Here is a 27235-nt window from a genome sequence, read left to right on the forward strand (position 1 = left end):
CCCATAAAAACAAGTGCATCATTCTTACTAGTCCTCGTTCTTATTTTTTTGCCTACAGTTGGACGTCTGGTTCAACAAGATAAGACATTTCGGCAGCGTCAAGATCAATATCCCACCACAATACCACAAAGAAAAGAGAGGAACAATAGGCCGCGGTTTCAGAATCAGAATGGACTCCTGGAACGATTGGCGTCCTCGTGGCGAGCTTTATTTCTGGATTGAAGGCGGTCATGAGTTCTGGGTGGGTGGCGACTTTAAGTGGGATGAGAAGCAGATCATCGGAGAGGAAATGAAGATTTATGAGTGGTAGAGATATGGAAGGTCGATGATGGTACTTCCCTCTGAATGCTCTCATTGGTCGAGTATGAAATTCGAAGACGTTCATTTTCTATAGTTCCACACTGGCGAAAGATTAGTTTAAGGCGATATTCGTAACTATAGACTTAATGCAATAACTACCTGAAGAGGCGATTAACAATAGCTTTTTCTCTCCGGGCGACTTTCACATTATACTCCCGCGGGAATCGATTATAAAAAATATAGGAGACGTATTGTAGGAGAAAGTAAAAGAAAAAGGCTACATTCCCAATCCATTTCAATAGGAACTACTACAGCGCCCACTTCCGAATCAATCGGAATGGAGCTGGAGGGGGGACTCAATGAGTAAGCAAAAAGGCAGGCTAGAGAAAAACAAAGGAAATATCCCCATTGGACGACGCGAGGTAGGACGGCAAAGAAACAAAAAGGAGGAGGCCTGGCCTGAAGTGCACTGTCGGCCCGGCGACATTGTTGCATTGTATCTCTCTCGTATGGTACATGCCAGACCGATACGGAGAGGCGAGGAGGGCTTGAAATTGACAAGACACGGGGTAGGAAAGATTCATACAAAAAGAAAATTCCAAAACGAACTGGACCGAAACTATCCAATCGGGCCACCAAAAAGGACAATAGCAAAGAACGCGTCCCTCCCGACGAAAGAAGAGAACGATATAAGGGGAATATAGAAAATGAATAACGAATCAAACAAAATCAATATCCAAAAGACAGCACCGGTGGATTTCAAGTGTTTCGGTTGAACTGTACTATTCCGCAAGAGCAGATATCGTGCATATCATCGAAGCCGAAGCATGGTCGTCTGAGTATATAACCTACGCCACGACACGGGTCGTATTAGGCCGCATCAGGTCCTGGCTAGCCTGCTTGGAAACTGTTCCAGTCTCGGTACGGTCATCCATACCGTCGGTCTCATGAGCAGTCTCGTCATCATCCTCAACGATCTTGGTTGGGATGTCGCCGGGGCCATATTGCTGGCTAGAGCGCTCCGGGATAGTAGAGCTGCTTACCATCGACATCGAGGTGCTGGAACGATTGTGCACCAGGTCCGGGGTTGGCGGGATGCTGTTTCGGCTGTCCGCGTTCAGAAAGCTGCTCTCACCTTCACCCAGTTCACTTCCGTCACGGGTAGACTGGGCACGGCCATCATCCGAAGGTGCGACAGTGCTTCCATCCTGTCCCTGGTTCTCCATGTCGTCAAGGTCATCCATCTCCTCAGCACCTTGAGCAAGATGGAGCCCTTCGACAGCAGCAGCACACTGGTCGCTGATGTTACGGATGATGTCCGCAATGGCATCAGTCTTGTCCCTCAAGTAACGGTCCGCAACGTCGGACATGCTGAGCCGCGAGAGACGGTTGTCCTTGTCGGTGCTAGAATTGCTCTCCATGTCTGCGTTCGCATCACCTCCGAGGATGCGACTCGAGCGGCGAGAGGCCATCGAACGACGGTAGGTGCTCAGGCGGGAGGCACTTGCTTTCCGAGCGAGGATCTCCCTGCTTCCTCTTCTGGATTGCGACTGTCCTTCTTCCGTCTGTTCAGGCGACTCGACGCGTTCAGCGTAGTCAGAGAGTTCCGGTGCGCTGCCAATCGAGCGAATCAAGTGCTCCACATGATGAGTCTGACCGCTGATGAGACTGCGCAGATGCACGACGACACGGACAGCCTCATCACGCTGGCGAGCCAGTGCACTGTTGGTGTTCTGCAGAGCGGCGAGTTCCTTTTGGTTGCGCTTCCTCTCGCGCTCAAGCTCCTCGGCAATCTCTTGTTGCAAAACAAGAGCCTCGAGAGCGTCATCCCTCTGCTTCTCAGTGCCAGAGAGACGGAGCGTGAGACGAGCGGCGTCGTCCTTCTGCTGGTCAATGAGAGTTGAAAGGCGGCGGTTCTCACGCTTGTGACTCTCAATCTTGACCTTGAGCTCAGATGTTTCCTTCGTGAGCTGCTCAGCAAAGGCCTGGAATTTGAGGAACTGAGAGAAAATGTTAGATGCGACAATTGTCATATCACTAGAGTCAGGAAAAACCAACCTGCTGCTTCCAGCTCTCCAATTCTTCGACAAGGAAGTTGTTGCGCTTGGCGACCTTGGCCAGTTCGGTATCCATCCTTCCCTTGAGGTTAATGAAGTCCTGCCAGGCCTCCATGGCATCTCTAGAGTACTGGTTGCGCTCTCTGACGATTTCATTGAGGTGTCTCATGGAGACCTTGGTCATGAGTGGCTTCTTGACGGAGCCTCCGAAGATTGCCTTCATACCGGTGTTACGGCCCTACAAGGAAGGTCAGTTATGTTCAATGGGTCTATGTAAGGTGCAAATTTACTCACCAACTTCTCGCAGACATGGTCCATGACACTCATCACAGAGTCCTGGTTCCACCACTCTGGATCCTGAATACTCTCAACCTCTCCCCTCATAACAATGATTTGACCGGCGGGGATCAGCTTGCCTCCACCGTAGGCAGATCGAAGATGCTGAGGGACACCGGTAGGTTGAACATCACCGTTCAGAGCCTGGGTGAGTCTGTTGATCATCTTGGTCCTCTGGCCGGGAGTCAGAATATTGGGAGGACTGGAGGTCAACACGAAGTTTCGGTCCAAGTCGACGACGAGCGCATCCGAAGGGGCAGTGAAGAGCGTCCGGCATTCCGAGGTGACACCGAGGATGTATGGTCCAGGCTCCTGGACAAGGTCTTTTGCGTGACGGGCGTGGACCACTGGGACGTAGAGACCGCTCCATTCGTATACTCGCACGCAGAACCGGATCGTTTCAGCGGCAACAGTAAGCATCGCTGGGTAATGACTGACGAAGATAATACGGCGGGTCGGGGAAACTGCCGCTTCAATCACGCCTACGATGTTAGGGACCGACAAGCAGGTAAACAACGGCCACATAGCAAAGTTCTGGAAGCCTGTAGGCGAAGATGGGAACTGGTAGCACAGTGCATAGTCTTTCATATCGATCCGCACAAGGTCGTTGAGACGAGGGGCAGGGAAACTCAGGATACGAGAGACCTCCTCCGCATGGAAGAGGTTGGTAGCCTTATTCCAGTGGATCCACATGCCACGAAGGTAATCACCCAGCAGGTTGTAGAGAGGATAGCGAGAGAGGAAACTCAGACAGTACGGAATCCAATAGGTCTCATCGGCGCTGTCGTAGAAATCGGGCTCCGTCTTCTTGCGCAGCTCGCGGATGGTCTCCGCGCGTTTCTCATCGGCCCGCGACCACACACGGAGAGCAATACCGTAGAGTGTGTGGGAAGAATCCTGTTGCAAAACAAACGCATGGTGCACACAGTGCGGCTGGGTCTTTCCAGTGCAGATTTCGACATCATGGGGGAAGCACGCCTTTGGGTTTGTCAGTTCATATCCATTTCGTTTTGTGTCACCTGATAGCGAATCCATTTCTATTCGATAAAAGGAAGTGATATCTACTTACCCGCATGGCAGAGTGCAGAGCTCTAGCAATCTCGTTGTCCTGCTCGAGTCTAGGACTGCTTCCCAAGATTTCTGGAAGCCAGAATTGGCCCACGGCGCCTTTCATGTGCTGAATCTTTCCCTGTGCTGGCGGGGGAGCCTTCACCCATTGGGACGGCTCCCGGCCAACACCACAGACCATGTAGGCATGGGTAAGGGTTTTGGGGGTCCGCTGGGCAGGCTTAATATTCAGAGTCGAAGGAATCGGCTGCGTGATGCGAGAGTGGAGCGACGATGTACGACTGGGGATAATCAGAGAGTTGTCCTGGTCTCTGGTCGAAGGCCGATCACGCGTCGATGGACGAACAAAGGAAGGGTGGTCCCTTAATGAAGGAGCCATGGTGAACGTCGGCTCACACGCGAATATCTAAGTAGTTATGTCGGGGGTGGTGGTGATTGAGGACCCGCTGTAGCAGTTGCGATTCCCCAAGACGCGATAATTTGGATTTAAGAGATCCCGGTGTATGGGATGTAGAACGAGAGAGCCAAATCCGCAGAAATTAAGCAGTAGAAATTAAGGATCAGGAACCGCAGCGCTTCTCGAGCGTGCGAAGGGGCGCCACCTGGAAAGGGGGTTCAAGGGAGTGATATAGATTCACTGCCGACTCAATAGAGCGATGGACATCTCCAGCTCGACGGTCAACCTCCAAACAGACTGAAGGAGGACACAGAACGGGCCTCTTCTCACCAGGACGATGGGAGTCTGGAGAGGAGTGAAAAGGCAGAGAAAAAGAAGAGACAAGCTGGAAGGGTCGGAGTGGGAGCTTGGGGGAGATTATCACGGGTCCGGCGGCCAGCAGTAGTTCTGCTCCCTAATCGCGACGGCGCGGACTCAGTTAGCCTTGAAGTCGTCTAGTCAGGAACAGCAACGATGGCCACGGACAAGCTCCCGCTTCAGGGATCCCAGAGCATATCCTCTTCGTTAGAGTGCGACCAGCAATCGCCCTAAAGCGCCTGTGCGTGGGACCGGTCAGAGCGCCGGCCGTTCCAGCGTCCCACGCGAGGCGATTCCTCCACGAGAGCCGGAAGAATACGAAACAGGGCCATGATCGATGATAACGGAGCCCAGAATAATCATGCAGGGGTTGTGGCGGGCAGAAAGGGTTCGATCGACTGAGAAGTGTGGGTTGTGGACTCTGGAGTTGGTCGTGGTTGGAGTTGAGCTGGGAGCTCCCACCGCTCCTATCGAACAGATCAGGGGTTCAAAGCAGACAAGAGCACGGTTCAACCCCTCAGAAGTTCGTTCAACTGCAAAGCTACTACGGAGTACTAGATACTGCACTCTATATCGCAGGCGTGCAGTAGTCTATGCGGCTACCATCTCGCAGACAAAAAAGAATTACGGAGTGCAGATAGCCCTGCCAGTGGGGGACTTGATGGATGATGGCACTGATTATGTGCAGCGCCCACAATGCAAAGGCCCGTATTCTTCTGGTTCTACGACGCCAACAGGGCCACATGGCGGGTTGATGCCTTCAACCGCGAGAAATGGACGAGCTGGAAATGAAATTAAGCGAGATTGAGCGGTGGCACATCTTCAACGATGGAATCACATCGTATTGGAAGTACGTATGTACAGGACAACCATGCTTCTCTGCGATGCATATGACTGCCGTCTTCTCTTCTATCCAGCTTCTTGATCGCACCAGCATGAGTTACGCGCGGCCTGCTGGTAGGATGGATCGATATTATCTGCTCAGCATCCGCCCATCCGCCGCAATCCGGTACTTCATCCTCCGTTCCTGTCTGGGACCAGGTGGTTGAATGCCTGAAGATCGGCGCTCTCAGAAACCCAGAAGGTGCAGGCCATTCAGTTATAATTATCGCAGGACTCTATTGAAACATGGGGTGCCTCTGATGGATAAGGAGAACTGGCCCATCACCAACGGTAGAAACACCGCTAAAATAACGACTTTATGCATTGCTCAATTGATGTTCGCTACAATATCCTTTGGGGGTTCTACTCGTATGGTGTACACTGTACACTACACTAACACTGCGAGGAAAGGCATCTGCTGCTGCGGACTCTGCAGAGCAGAGCATCAATGCTGGAGCCCATGGTGGCTAATTTCCATCTGCCTCTTCCCGACAGCACCGTGAGGCGTTTGAGTTGCTTGGCCGCCAGACCGTCGTGCACGAGACCAACGCCGTCCTTCTGTACCTGCTGCTTCCCCTGAGAGTCTGGATGGGCAGCAGTCGTGCTCTCAGTTCTGATGTGTCGAGAACTGCCAGTGGATAGGTGTTTCGGACCAGCCCCTCGTCCTGCATATCTCTGTCTGCTAATCTGTCGCAGAACTCCAGCTCTCGGGAACGAATATGCAGCTCGTCACAATAATACGGTAGCTGCAAATTTCGACTGCTCACAGCTGCAGAGCCGATCATCAGAATGGCGTTGCCCGCTTCATCCCTTTGGCTCTGCAGACCCACAACGTCACCTTTGGACTCCAAATCGCTTTGCCCGCTTTCGATCCAGAGCCTGGAACCGGTTCCCGCGCCGTCTTCCAGTCCCGAATTCTGCTTGCCAGAACGCTGGCTTTATGGAAAAATCAAATTCGCCCATTGGTTGGCCTGGAAGAGCACGTACCACAGATCTAACTTCGACCCCTGACACTACTCCGTAGTTAGTTCATCTATCGACCAAACTTCGCACCCAGGAAAAGCGCGAAAACCACAGCGTCCTGATACTAGTTACCTTTAAAATAGGAGTTTAAAGGGTTCCAAACGCTGAAGCGCGCCGGGGAGGCTAGATCAACATGATAACTAACTATCCTTGGAGAACGTCATATTCGGCACCTATTAATAAGGGTGTTTAAGGCACAACTCCTTGTTGATAAAACCCCAGCCTATGACCGAATGAATGCTCCTATTCAGCGCTAGCGACTCGGAGAGAACAGTAAAACCGTTGGAGACGATGTTCTGCGATACAAACGGAATCGATGAACTGCGCGCAATTTGCGCACAGGGCTGATTGGTTCCCATGGGCTCGCACCCGAGCTTTCGATAGTCTGGAGATCCTACCCAGAGTACAGGTAACAATAATTATAACCTCCAGTGAACTCCATACGGAGTAGGCATTCAAAGAAAGCAGTTAAGTTAATACGTGTTCTTCAATTTTCCGGTGATTTGTGTCCTGGCTATTAGAAGAGACTCTACTAATGCATAAAATCCACTCTAGGTACTGCATAGTCTTCGAGCGTATGTACAACATTTGCCACGCCTTTACTTGACTGCACTTCCCACTTGTTAGCCGGAATCTATGCATTCGATCTGCAGATCTCTTTTTTATTGCGATATTCTCTGGTGTCAGACGTGCCTGTATCCTGGTCTTTAGGCCTTGACAAATCACTCTGGCTTAGTTGCGATTAAAGTTTTTCGCTTTAGATCTCATTGGGAACGCGAGGCTGTGCGTCGGTCGATCGATCTCACGATGTCTGTCCTCGTGTCTCTGCTGATAAACTAGGTATTACATTTTATCAGAAGGCAGAAAAAGACAAAACAACCAGTGATTATATCTCCGGCAAATTATCCGGGTTTGTGGCTCATTCTACAGACCATACCGCGAGAATCGGCAATCCGGAAGCCGAGAATACAGTTCATATCGGCGGCTCGGCTCATCCTGGTTCTCGCCCCTCTTCTCAACCTCACTTCAGCTTCTTTTACAAATACTAGTCCCCTCGAATAATAATAATCCCTCTGGGATGCCGGTTCAACATGTTTTCTGCAGCCTGAGCCTCTTTGGACCCATTTTATTCCCAGTTCACCGCTTCTTATGCCGTAAGTGCGAACGGTGGATCTCGATGCCGTCCACGAACCGTGGGTAAGAGGGGTTTTAGTGGGACTTTGAGGTCAAAGACGTGGATTCGGTCGATGCATCCCGCGGCAGAGATTCAGGTACGCATCCGTACTCTAGCCCACTATTATTCCCGCAGAATGCCATTATTGTTCTTCTTATCCCTTGACCCCGCGTGTACCATAATCACATCCGGTGCAAGGGGGAAGTCATCAAGGGATTGGCCACAGGACGCATACAGAGAATCTCCCATCGCTTTTCCACAGCTACTGCGTCCCTTGGCACAGCAAGGATGTGAGATCTAACTGGACGTTTCAAGTTCTAATATTATTACTATATGAATACCCAGGTAAGTGGGGACAGCTAGTACCTGTTTCGTTTTAGAGTCGATGTCGACTTCAGCTTCATCGCGTCAGCTTTTGCTTCGGCCGAACGTACACCGCTCCGGGAAGCGCGCCCAATCCTTGAAGAGACTAAGTAAAACTTCATGGATGATGGAACACCCTTATCACATTATTCAATACAGTGATCGATATCGCAGAGGTTTCCAAGCTAATAAGGAAGAACAGACGGAAAGTAGATGTGTCAGCTGCCTTTTAGTTGATCTCGACATCTGCTGTACGGAGTATAGCAGTAATATTTAAATAATCAACTATTTGAAACTCTAAAATCGACGATGTCGCAAAGCAATCGATGCAGCAAGTCTGTTGTAGAATGCTTCCTTGGAGAGCTCTTCAGAATTTCAATCAATACCGGAGCATAAAAGAAACCCTTGCAAGTGAAATACATTCTCGAATTCCTACTTTCTGTAATGACTCTCTCTTTCCAAAAACCTATTTATTTATTATTCGTGTCTCGCATATATTATCAGCCGTTATAAATATGAAAGTCTCTACTTCCCATCATACACCTTATATTTCATACTAACTTCCAACATAATCTCTCACGTAAATCATCCCCATACACCTTCTCCCTCAACCTAGCACCCCGCAGAGAACCATACAACCCCCCCCTCCCAACCCTCTTCGTACTTCCCATCATCTCCTCCCTCAGTCCGGGCGATTAGAATCATGAAAATAGGGAATATCTCAACTGAAGTCGGGTGTCGACCGCCCCATTTCACGAATTACTTCGACTCAAGAGAAGCGAGTTAGAATGCGAAGATCACTTCTGCACGAGTAGTCAGTCCCGAACACGATATCTTCTGGAGATGTACTCGTCTAGAACAGAACGGAACAGAAAGATTGTTCATTGAGTTGAGGAGATAGATCAAGGATATGTACATACATATTATACATTAGGTATATACACCATCGAGACGTTGCAGGATAGGGGGAACATAACTTTCGTTTGCGTAGATATGTTATTCATCCGCAATTAGATAATTACCTACATACCCGTTTATCATGTTCCATTACATCACTACTAGAAGTCCAAGGCAACTAACTATGAAGTTAGTTAGCTTACGTATATAGTACATACATACATACCTAGGTACCCAATGAAGGTCGGATACTTAGTTAGAGCTTGAGATGTCGATGCTTTCTTCCAGGGAACTATGATGTCCGAACAAACAGACCTCCAATCAAGTGAAAGCGTTTTGCAACGACAGAGAGTCAAGTATCATACGACGAAACGCTTTTGTTTTCTATCGCAATAAACCCCAGGCTGCTTATCTGGTTCAATGATGTCGGTGATCGTCAATTTCCAACTCTGGTCGGAAGGCGGAGAGTAGATCTTAGGAGGACGCTCCAAGAGGCAATATCTACAGCTATTCTACTCTAAGTTGTCAGAGCTTATGAGCTCATAGATCAGCTCTCTCTTATCAAGGGCCCAGGCACTTGCACGGGCCTGCGTCTCAAGTCTTAACTCAGTACGTCACAACTCAAAAGAATTATTAGATAAGCCTCAATTAAATTTGCCCCGAATACGGAGCCCAAATCAGATTCCTCAGCATCTAGATACTCACGAATGACAGAATTTCTAAGCATGAACTTAAATGCCCAGTCTATGTTTGTCTATCAACCCTCTATGTCGTGTGTTTTTTCCCAAATACGCACGTAATCAAAATGTAAAACAACGCTTGCCAAACGCAGGTGCACCATTTTTTTTAATGCCAAGCCAAAAGCTCCCAGCTGTGGCGTTTAGTCAACGTACTTGGGAAGCGTCTTCATGACACCGTCCCGGGCAATGTCTTCCATAGCCTTGGTGATCTCCTTGAGGAATCGCTCGTCGGTGCGCAGATCGTCACCGAACAAGGTCGTGATGCTAAGCAGCTCTCTCGGGTCGCTACCCTCCTGCGCGAGCCTTGGCCTGAAGCTCCTCGCGCATGGGGTCGTCGACGGTGAACGTGTTGCCGTTGTCGTCGACGCCGTTGATGTAACGGAACCAAGCGGCTGCAACGAAGACCAGGCGGCGGAACGGGCCTGTGACCCACATCGACTCGGCGATCGAGGGCATGATGAACTGGGGAATCTTGCCGGAAGCATTCAGACAGATACGGGGCAGCTGGTCCATGATTGTGGGGTTGGAGAAGCGCTCGATGAGCGTCTTGCAGTACTGATCAATGTCGACGCCTGGGATCTCGGGTAAGAGAGGCTTCACCTCCTCCTGCATCATCTGCCAGACGAACTTGCTGAAGAGCGGGTCCTGCATGACCTCGTGGACGTATTTGAAGCCAGCCAGCTGACCGGGGTAGCCAATGGCCGAGTGGGAGCCGTTGAGCAGACGCAGCTTGTGCTTCTCGAACTGCTCGACTTCCTTGACATTCTTGACGATCTGGACACCGGCCTTCTCGAATGGAGGGCGGCCGTCACAGAAGTGGTCCTCGATAACCCACTGCATGAAGGGCTCCGTGACGACTGGCCATGAGTCCTCAATGCCAAACTCCTCTGCGAGCGCCTTCTTGTCGGCGGGTGATGTCTGAGGGGTGATACGGTCGACCATGGCGTTGGGGAAGTGGCCCTTGGTGTTGATCCACTCCGCGACCTCGGGATCGCGCAGGCGAGCAAACGACGTGAGCATGTGGCGCGTGATGGCACCGTTCTTCAGCATGTTATCGCAGGACATGACGGTGAAGGGGTTAAGTCCTTGCTGGCGGCGGCGGACCATGGCGGCGTAGAGGAAACCGAAAGTGGTGCGCGGGGCCTTCTCGTTGGCCGGGTCAAGGTCGAACTGAATGTCAGGGTGCTCGCTCTGGAGCTCGTGGGTGTTCTCGTTGTAGTAGTAACCGCTCTCCGTGATGGTGAGCGAGACAATGTGGGTATCAGGGTGTGCCATCTTGGCAATGACGGCCTCACGGTCATCAGGGGCAAAGAGGTATGAGTTGATACTGCCGACGACGTTGGCAAAGCTTCCCTTGGCCGAACGCTCAATGACGGTGTAGAGGTGGTCCTGGGATCTCAGGGCATCACGCATGCCCGCATCGAAGGGCTGCAGACCAACACCGCAGATTGCGTAGTCGGTCACGCCATGCTTCTGCATCAACTCGTGGACGTAGACAGCCAGGTGAGCTCTGTGGAAGCCTCCAACACCAACGTGGACAATTCCCTCCTTAACAGCAGGACCACGCTGGTAGGTAGGAACCCTGACCTTGGCGGCACCTGCGGCGGCCGCGATCTGCGAAAGGTTCTTGCTGTTGAGCTTGAGGGGAGCCATTATTATGGGGATGAGAGAGACTGAATTGAATGAATGAACGACAAGAGCGTCATGAGTTGTAAATTTCCGCGACTTTTAACTTAAAGAGATTGAATTAATTATATAAGCATGTCTGCAATGGCCGCTTTCGGCTGCCGTAGCTATCAGCACTCGCGGGGTTGGCTTTTGCCACAAGCATTTGGAATAACTTGGACAATATGACATCAAGACGGGTCCGCTCGCATCAGAATAGCCATGAATAGCCATGAATCAGCATCCAGTTGTGATGGGAAGTTGCCGTCAATAATAATGATAATGGCTGGCTCTCCATCCTGATGGCATGAATGCGATGCGGCTTCATGTTTGGCGGGGTGTCCCAATTCGATATGACGCTTGAGTTAAGCCGGAGAAGGATAGTTAGATAGCTTTATCGTGGGAAAAAAAGGGGGAGGGGCGCGGAGGTGGAAGTTTGGGGTAAAATACACGCTCACCGGGTCTCACTTGTGTCACGTAAAATACGGTGACGTGCCGCCATACCGTATTGGACTTAGCGCAATACAAGAGCTTACTGCGAACGGATTGGTAAATAACAGACAAAGGCCGATATTATTGTCGTCGTCGCTACCGGCTTCAAGAATGGCTTTCTTCCTCTGCTCCCTACAATGGGAGAGAATGAATTGGATCTGAGCAAATCATAGGCTGCGGACGGACCCATCGGATATCCAAAAACATCCTCTGGTGTCATGGTGTCGAACGTTCCCAACTAGTTACAGGCAAGCTTCTCACATTCTTCTGCGTGGCCACGAACAGCGCAGGCAGCACCTTTCTCTTCAGGCTGAGATCTCTGCAACTTATATTTCAAAGGTCATTCGAATGTCCAGGAACAGGGGATACGTCGCTGTCCACGCCATTGAAGAAGCAACTGATGATTTCAATGATATAGTCGAGTCCTAAGGTAATTAAAGGATGACTGCGACGGCTGGTGGAAGAGCGGATATGGCAAATCAAGACTTCTTATTCTGTGGCCTGGAACTGGCCATTATCGATTCGACATCAGTCGAGACCCACGATGGGAAGACTTTGTCTTTGAAAGAACTGAAGAGGGAAAAGGGAACATATATTTGAATACTTTGGAAATGGATACACTGAGCGTGTGAAGAAAGGAGACGTCCCCCTCCTGATAAAGTACCCCAAGGAGGTGGGAAGTGTCGACTTCGTCACGCTGCATGAGAATTGTAATGATCAATGAGTTCGATAGAGTTTCGTCTGTATTTTATGTAGTTTATTTCAGTATATAGACTGCTTAAGCTTGCAGCAACAAGCGCTAAGTAGAGTTTATTTCAAGTGACCCTCACGAAGACTATCTAGAATAGGGACCTGAACATGGTGCGTTAGATGTCATCTTTCCTTAGCCCGAACGCAGGAAAGCCCAAAGCAAATTATTGTGTATTCCTGCGAAACGATTGAACAAAAGGACAATTATCGAGCGAATTGGGAGCATAAAATTAAAACTTTCTGCTAAGGCTTGCACACATACTAATTCTAAGGTACCAAATGTATTACTGTAATTGGCGACAGTATCCTTGCCATTGAGCTGAGTTACCTAGAGCTCAGCCAACTCAGCTCAACCATGCAATTATCTACAACTTTCCTAGTATAGTATTCTAGATAAATTAATCTTTGACTTCTATTCAACTTAATTCACTAAGAACAAAGACTCGACACCCTCCCATGGGATCGGCAGCGCGCATAAGACGACCCGATATGTAGACGGAATCAAAGGAGGACCAAATCAGCTCCGCTAACACTAGAATAGGTCTTCTCTTCTAGCGGTGTGGAATTATGGTTACGCGGGTATGATTATCTGCGCTAATCCACTTCTTGATTCTTGCAGCGAAGTGTTTAGTGTATGCACGCATGCATGCAAAGTACGAGATGCGGAGTCAGGTACACAATTGGGTCTAGACTTAGTTATGCTTACTTTGGAGAATGTAAGAAGGGATATACCTAGGTACGTATAAGTCTATTGAGTAAATGCTGAATACACTCTCATATGTACTATGCAGGGTACCTTTTGGTTCCTGGATCTGCTGTGATCTATACCATAGAGATCCTACACCGCAACTGCGGGGGGATGTGATAGGTTCGGTACGACTGAGCTGGCTTTGACCTGCCGTGATTTTGCGGTGGACTATCGTTTCTACTTTATCGACGAAGAGCTATAAGTTCATGACGATGTTTGAATCATTAGTTGCAAAGTAACGTCGAGACAAGAGTCTATTCAATGAATCGCTAATATCACACCGAGGGGTATCTGATTCGCCTTCATACGGCACCAAGGACATAAGCGTAATTTCGGATGACCTTATGATCTCTGACTCCTATCTAGCCATCCTAAAAAAAACCCCTGAGTTACTGGAATACATAGACCATTCCGGAGCGATCGACACTGACTGTCATTCCATACGGGACCCTCAAAACGGCCACGTCAAGGATTGAGTCAAGGTGGCTCTTCAGTAGCTGTTGCTGTTGGAGGCTTATTACAGTGCTTCGCGGCGGCCGTCCACTGTGCTTCTTGCTACCTTTAGCCCCGGTTCCTCCGCTTTGTGCAGTCGTAGATGAGACACTGGGAAGGTATTCCGTAGTCACGACTAGTTGGGTACTTGCTTGCACGGTCTCGTAGCGAGGCTTTCCAGCCGTTACGCCGTCCGAGCTTGTGTCAAGTCCGCTGACGATCTTAGACAGTTCAGTCCGGGCAAGGTCCCAGAAGCGAATTTTGCGGTCTGATCCTGCCGAAATTATGAAGCCACATTTTGTACTCTCTTTGCCATCATCTGGCACATCGAACCCTACCGCAAAGGCACTGATCGCATTGCGGTCAACGCCACTCGGATTTATGCCGGCTAGTGATGATCCTGGGCCTCCAACAACGGGGGAGGGATTCGGTTCGATTCCAGCCGCAGAGGGAGTTGCGCTAGCAAATCGACTGAGCATACCCTCAGGCCGGTCCTCGTCAACGCGCCAGGCTTCGTAGTCTTTCCAGCTCGAGTTGATGAAATTATGAACGTGAGCATTTCGCAAATTCTGTTGGTTGCCATTGGCGGCAGTGCCGTTGGTGCCGCCAAGGGTTGGAAATGCAGCTCGATATACCTCGCGGCACTGCACCTTCTCAACATCCCAGACTGTAATCTCACTGCCGTGTCTGCTCCCTCCTGCCACGCAGACCCAACGACTCCGTCCTTTTGTTGGATGCACCTGTAATCTCTGGATAGCTGTCCCTCCTGGCAGACCCCAGGCCTTCAGGCGTACTCGGAACCGCAGGTCCCAAAGGTCGAGAATACCGTGAGTTGTACCCACAACCAACCAGGTATGCTTCCGATCGCAACAGAATGTCGTAGGAGTGCCATGGTGGATGGGGTTCTGAAGTGAGTACATCGGCAACATAGTCTTCATATCCAGGGCCAGAATGCGACAAGTGTTCGTGGCGATTAGAAGAGTAGATTGCGCTTCAGAGCGGAAGTGTTCCAGCCACGTAGCATATTCAACCGTGCCATCGGCTGCCGTGGGTAGTTGATACTTTCGAACAAGCTGCGGTTTGCCATACCTTACAGTCTCATTGGCATTGTGATAGTCGATCTTAACAGCATGGATGCTGCCATCAGTCGCCCCGCTTACGAAGGTATAAGTGTTCTCCACAAACGTCACGCATTTGACCTTCGCTCCAGAGGCATGATGGTGAGTTTGACGCGACCTTGGCGTCAAGTTCTTCTCGAGTCTGGTTGTATCCCACACTTTCACAGTGCTGTCGTCGGAAGCCGTGACAAAGAAGGCATGATCCGGTGCGACTGCTATCCGGTTAACAGGCCCGGCGTGCTCGCCAAACATAGCAACCAGGTTGCCTTCCGGTTTCCACGGCTTGTCGAGATCTTGTCCCGTGACCTTCTTGATGGGCCGGCGCGAATCAACTTCCTTCACAAATGGACCGAGATCAAATAGATCCGTAGGATAGTTCTCTGCGAAGACTGAGTCCAGAAGTCGTAGAACCATTGGATCATTGCCGCCGTAAGAATGATTGGCACGATACTTCTGAGGAGCAGGATCTGAAATGGTTGTTTCGCGTGCCATCGAGAGAGCAGAGCGAGGCGGTGTCTGCTTCTGAGATAACACATCGACCTCTCCGAACGCATTTTCTGACGTCATACTCGTTTCTGCGTAGGACTTTGCGTTGTCTTTGCGATTGAGTAGATTTATAGCGCTTGGTTTTCTTCGAATGTCTGTTCCTAAACTGCGCAAGCTCGAATTCTCTGCGTCGGCTGGTGTCGCCGGGCTTCCAGGCTCAGCGACCTTGGAAACTGTTTCCTTGCCATTCAGAGTCTTCCGGTCAATATCGGAGCTGGGAGCGGACGAGTTCTGAGACTCTGGAGCCCCTGGTGACGAGGATATCGGGGAAGCGGCTTGTGAATCGGTTCTGAGAACCCCCAGAGTGTTCTGACGAGCGATCGCGGTGTTAATTCCGTTCTCTCGTTGTCGCTGGCTCCTGGAACGCATATGTTTTCGACGAGCAGCTGGGCCAGTCTCAATCGTCGTCGAAGCGTCTAGCAGGGCATCCGCAATTGTGTGAGACTTTTGGTCGATATTGCTCACCGTCTCTGACTTTGCAGAAGAAGCTCGGCGCTGTTTAAAATTCTGATTCTTATCGAAAAATACCGTCTGTGGCGTGACTTCATGCTGCGTCAGTGGTATAATATTCCCCAGAAATGAGGGGGCTCCAGTGTCTGCCTCCTTTGTACGCCTCATAGCGACTCTCCAGATATATTCTTTGAGAGCGAGCAGTTTCTGTTCATCCTCTTGGGCCATGCCCAAACTTCGCAGGCGTGACAACCACTGCTCGTCCTCTTCATTCTTCGGGTGTCCGCTCAATGAAGCCCGATTCTTGTGAGTCCTAGGAACCTGACCATCGGCGCCAGTTAAATTGAACGTGCTGTCGCGAGTTCCTGATACCCAGAATACACCCTTTTCTGCTTTCGCTGCCCAGACTAATGCCATATCGTATATATTCTTGGGCAACGGCCGTTTCAAGGCGTCGAGTATTTCAAGCTCTGAGATATCCGAGACGTTGGTCTTGAGGTACGGTCGGATAAGAGGGGTTAGAATGCAATATTTGTCTGCCAACGAAAGAAATTCTGAGGAAGAGACAACGAAGTGTACTGCCGCTTCGCGAATCCAGATACTGGGGTGGACGAAGAAACGGACTGCAATCTGAAGAAGATCCCACGTAGTCGAACGTTGGAAAAGGCCGAGTTTCGCCATATTCGCAAGAGAGCGAAGCACCCTTTCCACAACGAATTCCTCAGAATCGGTCATTGATTGCACCATCAGAGGCAGGATGTATTCTTCTAGACTTGTACTGCCAACATATGATGCGACACCTACAACAGCTTCGAAAAAGGCGCATTTCAAGATCCAATCTTTGTCGTTCAGATAGGTATTTAAGTGACTGAGAATTACCTCGTTGGTCTTTGAATTCCCGAAGAAGACGCAAAGACTGGAGACGGAACCGAGGAACGCCCGTCGGACGGACACATCAGTGTCAGTCAAGAGTGCCTTTGTATGCACCTCGAAGTAGTCCAGGAGATCAATCCTCGCGACGTCATAGAGGTTGTGATAAGTGACATCTTCTGTCCAACCTGCTTCTGAACCAGACGGGATCAAGGAGGGCAGACGTGCGTCAGAACGTAATGCCTGTATCATGTCCAAAAACCTGAGAGACGACTGGGCCAGCGATGCGATGCATGATGCATATGCCGCACGCACCATCGGGCTGGGGCTTGAAGTAGTCGTGGGAATAAACGGCTGCAGCCTGGGAAAAATATACTCGGGAAAGAGGTAAGCATTAATGGGAGACAAGATTTGTACCGTGGACAAGAGCTGTGCCAAGGTTCGTATTGCAGAGACCTTTACTATGTCCGACTTATCATTGAGAAGGATCATGACATAGGGCAATATCCGGTCTAGTTTAGCTTCATCCGTGACTCTTTCGGCGAAGGCCAGTAATATATCGCAAGCCTTGACTCGCGCAGAGGCCTTGACGGTATTTCGCAAATTAGACACCACCAGATTAAGGAAAATCAGAGACCCGTCGTCTGAATGTGGCTGTGAACTCGAAGGTTGATGTTGGTAATTAGGAAGATCGACATGGACAGGCAAAGTATGACTGGTAAGTTTAGGAGTAGTGAGCTTCGAGCCGTCCCTAGTATTTTTCGAGGCTGAGCCCAGAAAGTAGGATATCTTGTCAAAATCCAAATATATTCGCTCAATTCTTTCATCAGCTTCATTCATATTTCCCGTATCGGCATCGATCTGTCCTCGACCTGATGAAGAGTCGGTCATTAAGGACATGTATTGGTGCAGGAAGCTATAAAAGTACCCCGGGAAAGCTTTGTGCCTCCAGAAGTTGAGATACTCGTCTGCAGAGTACCTCGATTCAGGCTCGATCTGTATCATGTGCAATATCAGTTCCCTTATATCCGGGTCTTCGATCTTAATCAGGTGATTATGTTCAGGGCTGTATTCTCCCTTGCGGTACTTATACATCTGGCTGAGGGTGAAAATCGGAGCTTCGAGGAAGAGTTCAGCAATGACGCATCCGGCACTGAATATGTCCATAGCCCAGTTCACGCTTCTGCTTCCAGGATCCTCGCCGGCAACGAGGAATCTCTCCGGGGCGAGATAACACGTGCGTCGTCCTGAAGTGTCGAAATAGAAAGAGAAATCTGCTGGATTATCCTCAGGAAGGAATGTGGGCTTGAACGATGACGAAAAATCTGATAGATAGAGCCAGTTCCATGAGGTGACGAGGACATTCTCAGTCTTGATGTCTCCATGGAAAACGTCTTGCGCGTGACAATCGCGTAGCGCACATAGAAGTTGAAACGCTATCCATTTCTTCTCAATATCCTCTAAGAACGGACGTGTGCTAGTTTTATGTTAGAGAATCAGTGCCATAACATTGGGGTCAGAAAGAATCGATAGACTCCGTACCTCATCCGGTCATAGAGAGAGCTATGGATATACTGGCGCCCCAAATAACCACACGTACTCGTCTCTAGGACCCGCTGATAGCCCAGCGCATTTGGCACATCCGCCAGTACTTTACGTTCCCCTGATTTCAAATATTAGAGTACTGTGGTTGCCTGAACAGACGGGTAGACGGACGAGTGATAGCTTTGATATAGGGATCCAACTTCATGCTAGGATAAGGTTTCATGATCACTTTTATGAAGACCAAGCCATTCTGCTGCCTGGCCCTGATACTTTTCATGAACCTTGCCGATCCCAGAGACTTCTCATAGACAAGATCTGATAGCTCTGGCACGTCGATCCCCGCCGACCCTGCGGACAGGGTCGTGAGGGAGTAACCCTGTCCCATCGTGTGGACGTACTCTTACCCAAACAGGGACGCTGATGTGTACAAAGGTGCCATCGACTAGCTTCGCAATTTGTACTTTATTTGCTGGCCCCGTAGAGCGACAGTTCATCCACTGCAAGAAGCGCGACCAAGCCTAGTCGATCGTCGAAGGAGTAGGATAATAAGAGGCTCCAGGTTAGATGTCAGCTGACGGTGGTGGAGCCGTGCACGTCACAACGGAACCTTAGATAAGCAGGTACCTTCCGCGGGCGGTGAAGCCCCTAAGTAGTGGCTTTCCGCACATCCGACTTCCTCGTGTCTTCAGGAGTTGTTTATTATTCTCTCAATCATCATCGTGGTCGATAGGGGGTAGTCATTGTTGTTATCTCCTGCGAAGTAGGAGGACGATTCAAACGAGTTTCCTTCTTTGATCGTTTAGAGTTTGTTTAATACCGCCTGTGGATACTTTTTTCTGCGGAAGCGAGTCAGTATGCCAAACTATGTCAACTCTGAAAGTAAACAGACTAATCCACGTAGACACGTACGCACCATAGTCCCTTCTACTAGCCTCATAAGACAAGTTGAGGGACCGGAAAACCATCTGGCTCATAAAACATCATACATCATTTACTCTCTTCCCAGCTGAGACGATACTGTTGACGCGGGCTGGAAAACACACATCTAGTCAACATTTACACGGAGAAATGGTCGCTGGAGGCCTATCTGCCTCCATGTCATCGAGCTTTTTACCCGGGAATGAGGACCCGGAAGTAGAGGTTCCTATCTTTGACGACAATGAGTCGCTGGCGGGCTTGGTTCAAAAAATCTCAAAGTAAATTTCCGCATCATCTCTCTGCACTACGGCAGTTGTTGACATAGGAATTGCAGCTATCTCATCCAGGTCATTCCACTCGTGCCACATACATTCGACCAAATGAGAACGTCATTAGCTGGATATCCGCTGCGGCCACTGATAACGTCCTTGTCCGAAAATGCCCACAATCAGAAAATCATTTGCGCTTTAATGTATGTTTCAAGGTTCCATAAGATGTGGGAACAAGCTCTAATCTACCTAGGATCGCAAAGTACCAATTTTCCAACGTTTCTGAAGACGACTGGGGTCTCAATGAGAGCCGTGGATACGCATGCGAGTATGTCGCATGGCAATTCTTGACCTATCTCTCTCATCGCGAAATAATAGACTTCTTGCTACGCGAGCTTCCCTCGCCAAGAAAGAATTCATCAGCCTTGGCTGCAGCAGAGAGCGGCTCTGCTGGGTTTGCACGGTCAACGGGATACTGCAGTCCTATGATCGATGAGCGAACACCATTACTTGCAGGATCTTCTCTCAACAGTCGCTTCGTGGGCCGTTCTGGAAAAGAGACGCAAGCTAGCACAAACACGCCTGAGGATGTGTGCATTTTCGAGCAGTTTTCCCTGTTTGCTGGGCTGAATGCGCTCGAGATCGCAACCATAGCACATGCAAAGAAGTTTCTCAGCCAAAATGTCGTACAAAGAATCATCGATGACATATGGAACGGAGAGGTTATTTTCTGGGATACTCTCAGCCTTCATTCTACGAAAGAGCCGAAAATTTTCAACAGAAGGTTAGTAACAACAAGTCCTCCGTCGGCATTATTATGGCTGACGGAGTCTACATTTTGTCAGGAATACGGACCCTTACTCTCGATTAAGAGTTCCAGCATATCGAAAAGCTTTCGAGGCAATCTTCTTTGTCTCCTTTCTAGCATTATATTACGCGGTAATGGTCGAAAGGGATCCTAACGAAATTAGTTTGCTCGAAGCTTTGATGTATATCTGGATTGCAGCCTTTTCTTATGACGAGCTGAGCGGCATCACCGATGCAGGGATGGCATTTTATCAAATGGATTCTTGGAGAATTTGGAACATGGGGATTATCGGAACCGGTCTTGCATTTGTCATTACGCGTGAGTCATCCTATCTCTACGCAGAGTCTGCCTTGCGCAAGTTAGTTCCAGCCGCAATAGGGATATGTTGCCTCCACGGCGTCAGTCGGAGACGCCGGATATCAGCAGTAGGATATCAGCTGAAATGATCGTGGATACAGGGACGGTGGGGCTAGTGAAGCAGAGTGATTCCATCACGGACATTTCCTTTGATATTTTGTCGCTGCAAGCTTTATTTCTTGTGCCAAGGCGAGTACCGGCATCGTCTGGGCTTCTACCAGGTTCATTGAGTGGCGACTAACGTATCAATTATCCAGGATTTGTTCCCTCGTGAGCTTGCATGGTTACTTTGGCACCCTTGTATGTTGAACTCATTCACCGCATCCCTATGAAGTTTCTGCAAGACAAGAAGGGCTGATACTCTGTGTGGTCTAGATACCAGTACTCAAGGAAATGGTATGTGTCTGATCAGGCTCAGCAGCTGAGGGCATGCGATTAGGCAGTGGCTGACACGGATCGATGGTATTAGACAAAATCTTTTCTCAAATTCATGCCGGTGGTGATTGTCTTGTACCTGGGTATGGTTTGACTGCGCCCTCCTGGAGGTCAGTCGCTAAACGATGTGGCTGCAGGCTTTTTGACGACCTTCACGATGCTGGCCCGTGACCGACTGTCATTGAGGCAAACGTCCTGGATCTTGGTGAAGGTGTTCTTTGGGTAAGGCGGTCAAGAAATTCGAGATGCACCGCTGTTTGCGACGAGAGACTGACAACGGTAGCAGATCGAGCCAGCTCGGATTCGTACGTGTATTCTACTCTCACCTTGTTCTATAAAGTGGCTGAATCGATTGGCTGTCAGGACATCGCACACGATGTAAGTTTACGTCCGCAAGCGCCTGTCATGCAGGCATAATCGCAAGAACACGGGTGGCTGTGGAAATGGTTGGCTGTCGCGGTTAGATGGTTGACTTGGCTAATTTTTAGATTTCCCCGATCTTCGGCTACGGCCTAATGTAAGTTCGACGTTCCGTCCTTATACAAAACACCAAATCGCACTCGCATCTCTCTGCAGTCACGTTGGACTCCTAGGGCCGTTGGTGGCGCGGTGTTGCACGCTCAACACCGCGGGGCTCTTGGGTTCACGCGACTTCGGGAAGGCCCCTTCACCTCGACGTAGATCGACCGAGAAGCAAGCGTTGGAGATGAAATTTCCTTTCTCGATCATGCCTGGAAAATAATAATTATTGATGTGGCATGATGATAGGCTCGTTTTTATCTGCATGACGAACATGCTCCTGATCTCGTCGCTGGTCAGTCTGATGACCATGAGCATGGAGGGAGTTAGTATTATTATTTATCCAAATGCCGCCGTATCCACGTCAGAACTGCAGCAGGACGCTAATGGGATTTTGCAGGTCATGTCACATGCTCGTGAGGAATATCTGTTCCAGTATGTTATCTCTGTTCCTGAGGAGCACCACCGGTTCGTTCCTGACGTCTTCCATTCAGATTATCGATCTACGTGTTGGAGAGCAGCAACTCCCGCCGCCTAACATACTTCCTGCCGCCCTTGGTGAGTGCTAGCTAGCTCCTGTGTCTCGTCGTGCAAGCTTTCCTGCCCGAAGCCACTGCTTGGCTGACACAGACATGGTCCTAACTAGGTAACTCACTAACTGACTGACTCTACTCTAGAACCTCATCCCACTATTTTTCCTACGCCCCTTACGCCTGTTCCTGTCCGCAGGCACCTCGCGCCGGGTGCGCATTGTGCTGCTCAAAATTACGCACTTCCCGTTTGTGGTTATTATCCTGGCGTACGAGGCTAGTCGACGATACGCCTCTGGGAGTTTGCAGACAAACCATTATTCGGCCATCCCCACGCTCCGAGGCCACCCCGCCGCGGCCCAAGCGCCGTCATTGGCCTCTGGCAAGGAACGGATCAGTGCGGGCTACGGCCCCGAAGCGCGCGGGTCCGAATCCGTTCCCGCCGGACGTCCTGCTCGTCTGGCCGAGGCGATCAACGAGGTGGAGAGACTGCGTAGCCAGGTCGAGCGAGTCGCTGCCACTCTGGCCCTCCAGCAACGGTCGCAGTGAATTTCAGCATTCATTCAATCAAACAATCAATAAATTTAAAAAAAAAACAACATTCAGTGCAGGGTAACGTGGCTCGCGCGCGGGGTCGAACGGCCAAGCAGAGAACGCGCCAGGGGTGTGATTGCCACTGCCCTGTCTGGTATATACACGCACGGTAGCCTCATCGGGTCCACCCGTTAGTGGCAGGGCCGGGCGCTTGGGGGTCGATTACTATTTATTATTTTCTTTTTGATGTGATGTTGTTTGTTCAACAACCCACAGTGATGACGAACAATGAGAATCAGAATCAACCACCATGTCTGTCTTGTTGCATGAGTGTTGTGCACCCAACCATCTGCAAGAAGTTCACGGTAGACTGACCTTGGTTCTGCTGGACAGCATCGGGCACCGGCGGCAGCGGTTCTCAGGCGCAAGAGGCTCGAGGGACCTCTCTTGGTACGGGCTAGTGCTGTACCTACTTCTGAATCTGTGGTGATTTGCCTCCCTGGACCATATGCGAACATGAGGCCCTGCAGGCTTCTCGAGCCTATTGATCCTGCAGGCAACGTTCCTCCAGGATAATCTCTCCCTCGAACGCTGCTGCGGCTGTGCTCTCCAATCATGCTGGTCGACACGCACTGCTTCTTTGCCAAGCCAGGTAACCAGAGTGTCGGGACCTGGCTAAACCACTTTGATTCTTTGACCACACAATCATCTAAAAGTCCGGCGATGCCCGGCAGTATGTTGTCTGGGCCAGTCCCCTGCAGTTGTAGACGAGACCCGGTCCCTTAGGGCGACCTAGAATAGCAGGTGCTGCATGGGGCAGGTCAACCGCCCTGTCTGCTGGACTCTAATCCTTCTGCTCCTCATCGTTAGTATCACCACCATTCTACGGGGCCGGAAATGTAGAAATCGCTTCAGACGACCGGGCCCTCCACTTAATTCACCCCCCCGGTCTACTCAGAAGCCTCCGACGCCCATACCTGATCGCACACTTCCGCCACTAGTAACTAACATTTGTCGCGTCTATAAGGTGGGTGCTAGCAAGATGGTCTGAGTCTCCAGACTGGGGCCGGTTGTCCCGCTTGCTTTCCCCCCCGATTCTGCCTTGTGTGTTCTAGGCATGTATTCTTGTTTTCCAGAGCATCTCACCGCCGTCGATGCAGTGGCTATACCTTCTGCGATTGTCATACAAATGACGGTGGTGACGGTTTCTTCAGCCCCCTTGTCGGTGGACCGTCACGAGCATTTTTATCTTGGATCATCATAGGGGTGACCTTATATACTTCCTGTGGCCTCATGCCTCATCCCCTCATCTTCAAGGCCACGAGATCGATTATTTCTTTGTTGTTTCGGTCCAAAGAAGCTTTGTTTGCTGCGGGCGCAAGTCTCGAGTATCTTTTTCTTTTTCTTCAGACCAGCTCGTACGTCAGTGGTTACCTTTTGATTATGAACTTGGCCCCTCCGCCCTTTTCGGTGCCATCGTCGGCAGCAGACTCACAAGGCGGGGTTTCTGGGCTCGACAGTACGATGGTATATGCTCCTTCTCATCTAGACCCTCATCCGGAATCCATGAGGAACCATCCCGGACAACTGTCTGGTTTGGGGATCTACCACTGCGCGATGGAGTCGCTTCCTTCTCAGCCAAGGCTTGGTTCGAGGCCTCAGCCGATGCACCTATCTATGAACGAATGGCAGGGAAGCGCTATGCCAGACCACAGTCTACCAAACACCTTTCTCAGCGCTGGTGGCATCCCAGGAGAAGTAACATATCAGACTTATGGAGCTCGCTCGATACCATCCAACACTACTCTCGACTTTGCGCATTACCCGTCTCACAATATGGACCTCTCTCAGTGTTACGGCCATGAAACAGCATTCTGTTCGGACAGAGGCACATTCTACGATCAATCGGGCAGCTCGTGGCCAGTCACACCAAGTTCCCGCGCTACGACGCCATCAGTAACTCCAGTCAGAGTGAAAGAAGAGCTTGATGGGGCCTGGGAGCCTCCGTTCTTTCGAGATCCACGGGACGAGTGCCACGCGCAGACAATGTCTACGATTCCTCAAGTCGTGGTCGACAATTCATCATCCCCTCAGATTTCGCGCGGCCAGCTCAATGGGAAATTCTTCGGAGGCTCAGAGGTCGACTGGTCCACTCGACGTGGCCGGAGCAGCTCAGTAGATCACTCGTCCATCGAGCTGTCGCCAAAGTCGGAAAAGGATAATGAAGGGGTCGATCTGGGCCGAGACGTTGCCTCGATGAGTGGATTGCAGTGCAACGTGTGTGGGTATCTCTTCACTAGACGCTCAAATTGCCGTGAACACATGAAAAAGCATGATCCCAGCCAGAGGAAGGGTTACGAATGCGAAACCTGTGCAAAGACGTTTGGGAGGAGAACAGATCTAAAGAGACACGTCGAAAGCGTAAGGACATCACTTCTCTGGGAAACTCGATCGCTAATCGGGTGGATAGATACACCACGGTACACGAAGATTCGGTTGTGATCAATGCGGTCGACGGTTTACACGCCATGACACTCTGACAAGGCAAGCACAACTGGCCTTGGAGCCCTTATCTTGTCTGCTGTTCTTAAATAACACTTGGAAATGACAGACACTGCGCGGATGGATGCAAACGAAAGCAGCGGAAACACGACCGAGTCGAAAGTCCTACACACCAGGAACCTTCTGAACAATATCCTTCTCCGTCGCCTTCATTCGAAAGTCCCTTATATGTGAGCCGATTTGGTTCACTAGAACAACCGCTTACGACACGAATTTCATCCCAGCCAGGTCCGGTGAAGTCTCCGCTTGGCAGACCTCATTCGCCAGCAAAACGAAAGTGAGGACACCGAAGTCTTTCACAATCTCTTACTTTCCTTTTCTCTTCCTCTTAATTACTGCATCATCGGGATAATATGCAATCCGGGGCGAATAGATATTTGGATATTCAACTGTTGCTTTGGTCGCTACGAAGCTGCTCACTCTAACTCTTGACGTTTGCTACGTTACTAGGCCACAAGGGCGATAATTCCTGCGGACTTCTATTGCTTTCTTTCCAACAACTTCTTATTGGTCACTCAGGAAAGAGATTCTGGTTTTTTTCTTTAATATCGGGTTGTCTCCTTTCTCTACCATCAATGTCACGTGGTCTCCCTCTTGCGCCTCACGTCTGCATCTGCTGAGGCTCTGTGATTTCTCTTTGGCCTAAAGGTCTTCTGGCATGATAGAATGAATGCAGGGAGACTGGAACCTCCGTTGCTTCATGGAATGATTCCCAATTTTGCGATTATCTCGAGACGAGTCGCCGCTTGCCGGGGATGTCCGGCAGCGCTATTCAATATGCTTGTTCTGGCCCCTTTTTTTGGTTCATGGGAAAAGAAAATAAAAATAAAAATAATAGTGTACAGAGCAGAAGGTTGCCCGTCTAGGATCGTTTTTACAGCCTCATATTGAAGGCAAGAAACATTTCCCTGTCGCCTAGAAAGCCGAAAGGCCCGAGTACTATACTGATCAGGAAAACGCTGATCTCAGTTAGTATCTGTGCAATCCCTGTTGAACCTGTACCTGTACCACATTTGTTTCCTTTCACTTGTTGGTGTATTACTATTCATCTCTTCTGGTTGTTAGTTACGCCTTGTTCGATGGAAGGCATCATTGGCCCCCCGCAGCAGTATCTGATAACAGTACCCAATGTTGGAATCAAGGGGATATGTTGATCTCTCATTGCATGACGGTTCCATCGACCAATCTTGCCGGTGCAGATACATGAGTCTTCAGCATCGACTGAATGAAGCGCCACTTGTTAGAGACTACTAGGGAGTGTCAAAGTGTCGACCAGTCGTTTTTCTCATTTCCGAGGTGTTGGTTAATCGGTTAGCTAGTCGCCGCTGTTGGCTGATCTTCAGGGATGCTTGTTTCCAAATTGCGGCTGTACTGCCCCGGAAAAATGGTCAACCACTTCTAGGGCTTCCAACGGTGCGAAATGGGCCTAGGATCTCTCTGGTGTTTCCTTCCGAAGATCTGCCTGTCATCTGGCAAGTGTCTTTCCTATTCCACAATGCGCACAGCGCAGAAGGCGCGATCTGTGTCTAACTCTGAAGTTGATTTAGCCAAAAATAGTAGGACGGAATCGGCCCCCTCTATCCAAGCAGCCACAGTTGATTTGACTCTCAAAAGATTGGCTGACACAATGACTGACTTCTCCAAATGTGTCCTCTTCTGTCTAGGTTCATGCAAATCAGTCTTCTAGCCGTGATCCTTCGTTGGTCATGGAATCACCAGCATTGTGGTCCGCTGGGAAAGACAAGCGGCCATTGGCGAGATTATTTCCTACCAGACTGTCGTTGAAGAATAAGAGGTTAACCATGTGGAGACACAACCGGACGCTTCTCAAATATCAGAGCGAGTGGGCCATTCTCGCCTTGTCCTCTCACTGAGCCCGTAGGACACCTTCACCATTCACTATTTAGTCCACCCGCGCCCCGGGGATCTTCCCGAGGCCATGACGCCTAATATCGCTTATGGTAGAAGCTCGGAGATCATGGAACATCGAACATGGTAGGCAGCGGGACTGGTGACAAAGATTGCCAGCTGCC

At 50.0% G+C, this 27235-nt stretch overlaps 5 protein-coding genes across 5 annotated transcripts; 2 read left to right on the plus strand and 3 right to left on the minus strand.

The window, feature by feature from the left end:
• Positions 1-1076: 1076 nt before the first annotated feature.
• Positions 1077-4496, minus strand: C8Q69DRAFT_188815 (DENN domain-containing protein). Its single transcript, XM_028625956.1, has 4 exons — positions 3763-4496; positions 2652-3671; positions 2359-2595; positions 1077-2300 (listed from the first exon to the last, which is right to left on the minus strand). The coding sequence occupies exons 1-4, from the start codon at positions 4138-4140 to the stop codon at positions 1149-1151; spliced, it is 2787 nt and encodes a 928-aa protein (XP_028481058.1). The 5' UTR covers positions 4141-4496; the 3' UTR covers positions 1077-1148.
• A 4966-nt stretch (positions 4497-9462) lies between these two features.
• Positions 9463-11247, minus strand: C8Q69DRAFT_531519 (mannitol-1-phosphate/altronate dehydrogenase; the record flags this gene model as incomplete). The annotated part of the gene is made up of 2 exons (XM_028633754.1): positions 9463-9858; positions 9884-11247. 2 exons carry the CDS (start codon positions 11245-11247, stop codon positions 9735-9737), a joined length of 1488 nt encoding a protein of 495 aa, XP_028481059.1. The 3' UTR covers positions 9463-9734.
• A 2069-nt stretch (positions 11248-13316) lies between these two features.
• On the minus strand, positions 13317-18822 carry C8Q69DRAFT_483042 (hypothetical protein). The gene is made up of 3 exons (XM_028631695.1): positions 18442-18822; positions 18268-18388; positions 13317-18202 (listed from the first exon to the last, which is right to left on the minus strand). Exons 1-3 carry the CDS (start codon positions 18653-18655, stop codon positions 13639-13641), a joined length of 4899 nt encoding a protein of 1632 aa, XP_028481060.1. The 5' UTR covers positions 18656-18822; the 3' UTR covers positions 13317-13638.
• Positions 18823-19365: 543 nt separating this feature from the next.
• Positions 19366-22655, plus strand: C8Q69DRAFT_489156 (hypothetical protein; the record flags this gene model as incomplete). Its single annotated transcript, XM_028632098.1, has 11 exons — positions 19366-19466; positions 19523-19660; positions 19711-20241; positions 20303-20587; positions 20880-20922; positions 21092-21140; positions 21195-21279; positions 21826-21901; positions 21977-22011; positions 22071-22134; positions 22254-22655. The coding sequence occupies 11 exons, from the start codon at positions 19366-19368 to the stop codon at positions 22653-22655; spliced, it is 1809 nt and encodes a 602-aa protein (XP_028481061.1).
• Positions 22656-23812: 1157 nt separating this feature from the next.
• On the plus strand, positions 23813-25676 carry C8Q69DRAFT_189167 (hypothetical protein). The gene is made up of 3 exons (XM_028625958.1): positions 23813-25061; positions 25111-25184; positions 25252-25676. Exons 1-3 carry the CDS (start codon positions 23934-23936, stop codon positions 25481-25483), a joined length of 1434 nt encoding a protein of 477 aa, XP_028481062.1. The 5' UTR covers positions 23813-23933; the 3' UTR covers positions 25484-25676.
• The last annotated feature ends 1559 nt before the right edge of the window (positions 25677-27235 follow it).

Source organism: Paecilomyces variotii, assembly GCF_004022145.1.
Source record: "Paecilomyces variotii strain CBS 101075 chromosome Unknown C8Q69scaffold_21, whole genome shotgun sequence".
In the NCBI taxonomy this organism is placed as follows: Eukaryota; Fungi; Ascomycota; class Eurotiomycetes; order Eurotiales; family Thermoascaceae; genus Paecilomyces; species Paecilomyces variotii.